Below are 9,239 nucleotides of genomic sequence, written 5' to 3'. Positions count from 1 at the left end.
CTGCCTGCTAGACGGAGTTCTCACTGTGGATCAGTGAGATGTGAAACACAGTGGAAGCCAAGCTGTGAAGCTCACCTGAGGCTTTGACTCTCACTGTTCCTGTGATAGAAGATAGAAGACTCAAAAACCAGCATAAAAAGCTGAAATATACAATTTTTATAATTGTAAAAAAAAAAGGCTTCTAATTGGCTGTTATCGGTGCAAAATCTTACTTTCCCCTGTATTCACTTTAAACGTTTTTCCCCTCATCGTTAGAGCAACTTCAATGTGGCGGTCCTGAACGTCGGCGCCCCTTCTGCCGGTATGAACGCCGCGGTCCGATCGGCGGTCAGGGTGGGCATCTCTGAGGGTCACAAGATGTTCGCTGTCAGCGATGGGTTTGAGGGGTTCTCCAAAGGACAGGTGTGTATTTCCAGCACTTACATACATGTCCATATTATTATATATCAACTGCTATTTTTTATTTAAGTCCAAACGAGAGTTGAAAAGTGTCAGGAACTGCACTGGGACTATAAAAACGATATGCACTACACAGTCACTGTTAACACCTTGACTGAAGATTAATGAGGGTTAACCTAGTGGATGCAGATTTTTGTGTAAGCCCATTTAGACGTGCTTAACTCCTCTGCCCTACTCAGACAAAGCCGGTGCAGTACCCCAGTAAGTCACGAGAGGGCAGCAACGTATTTTGAAAATGTTGACACTTGATTCCATCAGTTATCACCTCATTGAACATTGGATGAATGGATCGACAGTCTTTCGTTTTGTGTGACAGTGGGAATACTTGTTCATAGGTGTTTGTATTTCACTCAGAAACTGTGTTTTGTATATCAATACCGTGGCCTGACATCTGAGACCTGACTGACTGTTCCACGGCTGGAAAAACTGGTTCCACACTTTCAGCCTAAACAAATCATCCATTCCCACCATCCAGATCAGGTTCATTTAAATGTGTCTGGTCCAAAAAGAAGAAAAGACATTTAGTTGTTTTTAATCTTCGCCCATCACAGACCAGCTTAGCATCATTTAAATGCTTTGTCCGCAGACATGAGGGTCAGATTACAACAGATGGTCAAAGTAATGTAACTCTACACTGCAGTGCTTTGGTGCCCTCTGCTGGCCTTTTTTAATATCACCTCTTTTACCGCAGACAAATATAATGGGCTACAAATGACACATTTTGATACAAATTTAAATATAGAGGCCATGATTCCAGACTCATCCGTTGTCAATTTTTGTCATCTATGATTATCAGTTAATATGGTTATACACAGTATAATCTGTAATGACACTGATCATTTGTTCGGCTCTAATACGTATAAACATAAAAACGTTTTAGCAACAACTCAGAAACAACCCTTTCCTCCTTTTTCTTTATCCCTGCAGATTAAGGAAATCAAATGGGCAGATGTCGGAGGTTGGACAGGACAAGGTGGATCCCTGTTGGGAACTAAAAGGTAATAGTGTTTTGTATTTTCTCTTTCTGAGCATCAGTGTTTTTATCAATCAGGTTAATAATTCTGATAATGTTTTTTGCTTCTCCCACTGGTTCTTTTCTTAGAACTCTTCCCGCTAAGCATGTTGAAAAAATTGCCGCGGAGATGAGAAAGCACAACATAAATGCACTGCTAATTATTGGTGGATTCGAGGTATGTTTCGCCACACGTTTCTTTCAAGTTATTTTGTCTCGTTTTAGCTATTCAGTGACATTGTGAATGCATTCTGTCTTTAAGTGTATTTATTATTAGTGTTTATATTTCATGACATGAGTATTTTCCCATTGTAGAATCAGATAGTGTGTAAAATATATGTATTCTATTCATGTGTGATTCTTCAATGTCATGTATTGCATACATTGTCGTGTTGTAGTATTGTTAAAAATACCTGTATTAGAAAGCTGGTGGATTTTCAATTTTTTAAAGATGTAATTGTGGAGAGGAAGTCAAACAGTTCACTCTAGCCATTTCACACTCTCCCAATTAGAAGCTCACCAGCTTTGATTTTCCTCTGACGTATGAAAGCAAATGAGTTTATTGTGTATGTACAGATATGTGTGTGTCTGTGTGTGAGAGTGTGCCATGAAAGGTACCTGTCTGTTTCGCTGTTGTCCGTTGTGATAGACCTGGCTCGTCCCCTTGGCACCTTTCACTTTTTTGTCTTTCCCCTCCTTCCTTTGTGGCAAGTAGCACCACCCAAACCACAGCACCCTGTAACTGTTCTAATCCCGACGACCACTAAAGCCATTGGCTCTGCCCTGCAGGCCTTCCTGTCACTGCTGGAATTGTTAACGGCGCGTGGGAAATATGACGAGTTCTGTGTGCCCATGGTCATGGTCCCAGCCACTGTCTCCAACAATGTGCCGGGCTCAGACCTCAGCATTGGCGCAGACACTGCTCTGAACGCCATCACTACTGTAAGTGATGGGGGCCGGCGACCAGCACAAAGACCTCAGCAGCACACAGGCACATATAAAACACCACCATAGTCGAGAACGCCGTGTTTGGAGAGCAGGGACGCACTGAGAGTATTATTACTCACACATTTTGATCACAACTGTAGCGGTGAAAGCGCACGATTCGTGCCTGTACTGCCAGGTAAAAGGTAAAACTGAGTCAATGAGTAGCGTAGCCTCCTCCCGTTTTACTCAGGTAAGTTGACGCGTGACAACATGGCCGCCATGTTTGATCTGCTTGCCCCTTTCGTCCCAAAATGTGTGTTTGTGTCCTGCTCCATCTTCAACGTCAAGATGAGTGGTGAACAGCATGCACGCTCACTGTTGCCTTTGTTTTTTTGTTTTTTTTTTCTACACACAAAATTAACATCACGTAACAAACAAATAAGCCCTGTTTCCTAAAAGGTTGGTTGTGCTATAAAATCAAAGCTAAAATCTGTTACACGGTAATTCAGTCAAATAAAAGTGGGGGGAAAAAAATATCGTTGTTTTTTTTACAGACTAATTGAATTCAAAACGCTTAACATTAGCCAATTCAGAAATCATTTCCTGGAACAAACTGCAAATCAACTGCTCGACAGTCTGTGGTTATCGTGATCCCATTTTCCTCATCATTATGCGCCGAACCATTTCAGTCAGAGCAGGTTCTACGCCGCAGACCGGGCTCTATATTTACCAAGCCACATTTAAATAATTTGTGCAAAATAGAGCCAGAAATTGCACTGCTGAAATAATCATGTAGTTGTGACTTAAACCCATCAGAGAAAACATCCCTTTGTCTCTTAATCAAAGGCTTCAGTGCAGTTACTTAAGAATGGATTTTTATTTCTTCTTCTTTCAGTAGTGAATCAATCATTTTTGGAAATTTTGGGCTTGATATATTTAAAAACGACACCACCGCTCAATCTAAAAATATCCGACTTAACTTCAAAGTTGTCGTCCTGACACATTAACATGCATTCATGAAACAATAACATCAAGGCTGACATAATCAGACGGACTTTCCCCCGGCCAACATCGACATCCCATCATCCTCCCTCGCTTGTGTATGCCGTACTCTGTACATGCTTGTGTTGCCTGCGTACGACCTTTGACAGCAAATGTGAACTTGGGCGACTCTAAGTGTTAGCTCTCCGCATCTGTCCCATCTCCTCCTCGCTCCTCTTCGTCTGTTTCCTCTCTTCTCCATTCCAATGGTCACCTGTCCATCCATCCTCCCTTCCTTTCTGCCAAAGGGAAGCCACAGCTGCTATCACACGGAAAGAGCCGGACTGGCAGGATACTGCTCTAGCAAACAGAGAGAGTGCTCGGCCGCTCTCTTTCTCTCTCTCTCTCTCTCTCTCAGTCGCTGGCTTTCTGTGTAGCTCTAATGCATTTTCATATACTGCCGCTTCAGGCGTTTGAAAGTCTGCTGCAGCTGTATGAAGCTCGCGGTACCTATGAGGAGTTTTGCATCCCGATGTGTATGCTGCCTGCCACCATAAGTAACAATGTCCCGGGCACAGATCTAAGTATCGGGGCAGACACAGCCCTCAATGCCATCGTGGAGGTAAGGCAGTCAAACTGCTGCTGGCAAACACAGCACTGAGCGCTCATCTTCATTGTACATATACGAATGCCACAACACAGAACATTTAATAAAGTGACCAGAAAAAGTATGCACTTGAGGCTAAATACCAGAACTTCCCGATAGTCAGTCAGAACTGAAGACGCCTCTTGGATGAGAGGTGAAACGTCTTTGAGAAATCTACTCCGTCCAGTTGTAACTATTTTTGGATAAGATGACCTGGATGACTGAGAACCTACACAGACAACTTTAACAATGTCTTGACAAATCTTAACCTCAATTAGAGCTTATTAATAAGTAGCTTTAGTGCCCATTCAACACATCATTACAACTCAACTAATGCATCGATAGTTACTGTTATTGTTACTGTGCTAAAATACTTTGTATTATATCAATTTCCAATGTTATCCTGTCGAGCTAAAAGACCTTTAATCATCGTTAGTCAAAAGGCTACTTATTTTATCACAGTGACTGGAGTGATCTTCACTACTAAACCAAAAACAACACTGAAAAGAGTTTTTAATTTCATCTTATTTGACTCATAAATGGCATCTCTTCACCGTCTGACGTGTTCTCTCATCCTTGTGCAGGACTCCGGTCTCTGGTGAAAGCCCTTCTTGTGGCCCACAAATGCCTGAAAATGTTCAAATATCTGTGATTGACAAAAAAGCATGTGTTGATGTGGTTCTGTGGAATGCGTTGCCTTTTAATCGTGCCTGCTCGATTAGCAAAATAGCTAACGTCAGCGTAGACCGAGGCTAAACTGATTGGTCTAGACTTTAACACAAAAATGCTGAGTTGATATTCATTTCTTAACCTGCACTAATAATAAGAGCTCGTGTGCATGTGTCAGACCTGCGATCGCATCAAGCAGTCGGCCAGCGGCACCAAGAGGCGCGTGTTCATAATCGAGACCATGGGGGGCTACTGCGGCTACCTGGCCACCGTGGGAGGGTTGGCGGCCGGCGCTGATGCAGCGTACATCTTCGAGGAGCCCTTCGACATCAGAGACCTCCAGGTAACACACTCGCATGCATACACCTGTGGTACAGTTGTGTTTTGTTACCCACAACTCTACGAGTTTTTTATGATTTGTTTGCTTTATTGTGTTATCACAGGCTAACGTTGAACATCTGACGGAAAAGATGAAGACGAGCATTCAAAGAGGTCTGGTCCTCAGGTGAGACAGTTACAGATAATTACTAAAGTAAGGAACCACAGTGGTTGGACCTGGGAGCAAGGTTTCCTCTTCAACCCATAGTTTACGTCTATGACTTGATGCATTAATTATTCAAACCTATTCTTTCGTTTCTGCTGAACTGATACCACATTTGCTAAGAACGAAAAGTTAAAAAAAAAAACCTGTTTCTCCTTTTTTTTTTTAGACTCGAGCAAACCGTATATTTTAACACATGTCATGCGGTTGTTTCATAATTTCCAAAGACCACTGAATCAGCAACTTCGCTTTTATTTTTCCAGAAAGCCTATTAAAAGAAACAGGGAGTGGCCTAATGTGTGGTGAAGATGGTGTCGTAGGGAGAAACTCTCTGAGGGAATCTGAGGAACATTTCATTATCTATTGAAAAATAAACAATAGGCCGATGAACAATAACAATATAAGTAAAAATATGTCAACAATATGTGAACACACTGCAGATATTAATGATAAGTGATGATGTGTGACCGTTGTGTTGAACTCTTCTTTTGTAGGAACGAGAATTCCAATGAAAACTACACAACGGACTTCATCTACCAGCTGTACTCTGAAGAAGGGAAGGGAGTGTTCGACTGCAGGAAGAACGTACTGGGACACATGCAGCAGGTCAGTGTCGCTCTGCTAATGCAGAGTTTCCTAAAGTGAGGGGCACACTCCTCTCAGGGGTCACGGAGATATTGCAGCAAAGACAGAGAATTAAAAATCAGTCAGTTTAATTTTATTTATCCTTAAACGGGGAGAATGTGTCGACGTGGGCGAGAGGTGACTTTTTAAGTGGATTTATTAAAGACATCAAAGCACGATGTAAAAATCTTTTCATTTTCTCTGACAGGGCGGTGCTCCGTCTCCATTTGATCGTAACTTCGGAACCAAGATTTCTGCCAAGGCGATGCAGTGGATCACTAAAAAACTGGATGAGACCTTCAGACGAGGTAACGCTTTTGTGAACATGAGTGCAGTGACAAAAAGTCACCAAGTAAAGTACCAGCCTGGAACTGCCGTTGAGTCGAGCTCCAAATTACAATCTACTTTTGAAGATAAACCATCGATCGTGTAAAGTACTCAGTACACTGCTTTTATGTAATATTGATATATACCAGTAATACTGTAGTCCAATGTTTACAAGACTCATGGATCAGTCTCTACATTATAGTGAGTGGTGAAGCTCACAAAGCCATAATTACAGAAGCTGAAATGTTATTACAGCAGGAGCAGTCTATGAAAGGTCAAAGGTTATTCTAGGCCCAATTATTTAAATATCATTTCTTTCTAATCCTTTTTCTTCAGAACAAAAGGTTCCTAAGGTTTTTCAAATAAAGTTAAAACTCCGTTGTTTTTTTTTTTTTATTTCTATTTCCTTTACATCTGGATGACATAAGATGAAGGTAAATCTTTTTTTTTTTTTTTTTTTATAAAAAACACTAGCTCCATCACCATCTGCATCTTACATATGTAGCTCCATGTCCATGTCTGTTATTTTCATCACTCACCTGTGTTGTGTAGAAGTGCACAGTCCGTCCAGGCTCAGCTGATGGTGCAGCCACGGTGTCCGTCTGTGTCGTAGAAACTATAGCGTCGCCATGTCCAGCACAGGAGTCACGTAGAGTAGCTGGACCGGACATACGTCCAGGCTCAGCTGATGGTGCAGCCACAGTGTCCGTCTGTCCATATGGACATGGACTTAATGCAAAAAAAAAAAATGCACCTGCCGCTTTGCCTCCATTCCATTGTGTGAATGTCTGTAGCATCACATTGCTTTAGTTTGCTTGGGTGACACTGTTCAGACTTGGTCTCATCTGAATGCGTTTACCGTGAACAAGCGTAGAATCATCACCATCAATCACTGGTCAATCAGTGCTCTGTATACGTTTCAGCAGCGGATTGAACATTGAGATTCGTCAACAATCACCCAGTCTTTAACAAACTTCGAACGAGACTCGGTGCATGTTTTGAATGATTAGCACAAACGCCGTGTGATGTGACAATTTGGAACAGTTTGACGCAAAACAAAAATTACACCTGAGATATTTGAATGTCACGCTGCCTGCTCCTTTATGAAACTGTCAAACTGACGGTTAGAGCCATTCTTTACCGTGTGACAGAATACATCTGTATTCAAAAAACGACATTATTGAATCCAGCTTGGAGAAACTCAAACACACGTGGGGTCTTTTTTCCATCTGCCCACATATGATCAGGTACCAGGTCTGAACAGGACTCTAGCTGCTGTCATCACCTTCAAGACTTTGTTTACATCTGTTGCACCCACCCCTGCCCCCTGGCTGTAGAACTGTAGAACTCTGATAGATCTATGCAGCCAGGTGTACTGTAGTCCTTGCTGTGAAAAATAGTCCCTCACTGTAGAGGAGTCATCCTGAACCTTGTCAGACGAAGTCTGCACAATGCTACGCTCGTGCACTGTGTGGTGAGACACAGACAAATAAAGAACACACTCTGGTGCCTCCACCTCTGACTTCAGCTGTGTTTCCCCGCAGGTCGAGTGTTTGCCAACTCCGAGGACACCTGTTGTCTTCTGGGGATGCGTCGAAGAGCTCTGGTCTTCCAGCCCGTTGTACAGCTCAAGGATCAGACCGACTTCATGTATGTTGTCGCACTGACCGACTCACCGTCAGCTAGGTTACAGATATACTGTACGGTGACGCGCATTCAAACAGCCAGCGTCAAAGCAGCTTTATGAAAGCAGTTGATTTGTTTTGTTTTTTTTTTACAGCATTGCTAAATTGATGAAGCTAAATTGCTAAAAATAGGAGTTTGATAGGATAACAAAACCACTAAATCAGGAGTCAGTGACTATATTTTATGATAGACGGTTTTTCCTAATTTTTCTGGACAGTCCCCTTTTTCGGGCTGGACACTTTGCTGACATTTCCCTCTTTGTCCACAGTCACAGGATCCCTAAGGAGCAGTGGTGGCTGAAGCTACGTCCCCTCATGAAAATCCTGGCTAAATACAAGACGAGCTACGACGTCTCCGACTCGGGACAGCTGGAGCACGTTGTACGCAACAGGCCTAAAGAGTTAGACGCTTCGGTCGCCATGTAAAGGCCTCCGTCACTTCCTCCTGCGTATCCAAGTTTAGCCATCGTTTTGTGTGTTGTTAGACGAGCTCCAGTAACAAAGACAACAAAGTGTTCATTTTCAGTCCGGACCATTTATCTCCCTCGTACTGTAACCTGTGTAAGTCCTCATAGAGCTCGACTAGCTAAAGAAAAAAAAAAAAAAAAGACACTCCTATGCTTGTGCACACATTAACACACACACACACCCACACACACACTTGTCCGGTCATGCATCAGTGTGTCCTGGTTGCTCTGGATGTTTGGTGTCACTGTCCATGTTTTGAAATTGCACTTTCTGGTGTCTGCGGTCGTTCCGCGACAGTAAGGACGCTAACTGCTGTAAAAACCAGTGTACGCGTGTACATCTGCCTAGAAACGGTGTGAGGTCCGGCATATTAATGATGGAAACCGTTATCGTCCGAACCACGTGCTGCGCTTCACACAGAGACTAATATTTAATATTTTTAACATTGTTTATCATTTTTGCTTGGAAACTTGAGTTTAAATATAGGTAAATAAATATATATATATATTATATTGTCAGCACTGATGTGAAGGCGTCGCCCTTTGTCCTATTGCAGAATAGATGTGTAAAAGACCCACGAATAAAAGCCAGACTTCAGAAGTGTACACATCGGTGTCTCTGCATTCCTTTACTCATCTCATCAACATACAGAGGACAGACGGACAGACAGATGGACGGACGGACGGTGTTGTGTCGTCCACTGCCTCAACAGTGAGCCAGCAGGTTAGAATGGGCTACTGGTCATTGCAATTCAATGAATTCTAGGGCAGAATAACCGAAAGTTTACATTCACTAGCAACCAACTTAAGCCTTTGCATGAGGTGATGGGTAAGCTGGAGCCAATCACAGCAGCCAGCAGGTTAGAATGGGCTAGTGGTCATCGCAATTCAATTAATTCAT

The 9,239-nt window shown here is 42.6% G+C and overlaps 1 protein-coding gene across 8 annotated transcripts in view; it reads left to right on the top strand.

Moving 5' to 3' along the window:
* pfkpa (phosphofructokinase, platelet a) overlaps positions 1-8,944 on the top strand; it is a 17,455-nt gene extending 8,511 nt beyond the window's left edge. For 2 of the 8 annotated variants that reach the window (XM_008307665.3, XM_008307666.3), the window contains exons 13-23: positions 256-402; positions 1,387-1,457; positions 1,562-1,649; positions 2,261-2,413; positions 4,873-5,037; positions 5,138-5,199; positions 5,730-5,841; positions 6,068-6,167; positions 6,615-6,620; positions 7,731-7,836; positions 8,141-8,944. In XM_008307665.3, the coding sequence (XP_008305887.1) occupies positions 256-402; positions 1,387-1,457; positions 1,562-1,649; positions 2,261-2,413; positions 4,873-5,037; positions 5,138-5,199; positions 5,730-5,841; positions 6,068-6,167; positions 6,615-6,620; positions 7,731-7,836; positions 8,141-8,297 (1,167 nt within the window). In that variant the 3' untranslated portion in view covers positions 8,298-8,944. Of the gene's footprint in view, positions 1-255; positions 403-1,386; positions 1,458-1,561; positions 1,650-2,260; positions 2,414-3,848; positions 4,002-4,872; positions 5,038-5,137; positions 5,200-5,729; positions 5,842-6,067; positions 6,168-6,614; positions 6,621-7,730; positions 7,837-8,140 lie in introns of all 8 variants that reach the window. The other 6 variants (XM_008307662.3, XM_008307663.3, XM_008307668.3 and 3 more) reach the window with 3 other exon arrangements.
* The last annotated feature ends 295 nt before the right edge of the window (positions 8,945-9,239 follow it).

Source organism: Cynoglossus semilaevis, chromosome 3 (assembly GCF_000523025.1).
Source record: "Cynoglossus semilaevis isolate Cse_v1.0 chromosome 3, Cse_v1.0, whole genome shotgun sequence".
NCBI classification, from domain to species: Eukaryota; Metazoa; Chordata; class Actinopteri; order Pleuronectiformes; family Cynoglossidae; genus Cynoglossus; species Cynoglossus semilaevis.
Note: the sequence above shows the minus strand (reverse complement) of the source record. Positions and strands in the feature narration are given on the sequence as shown.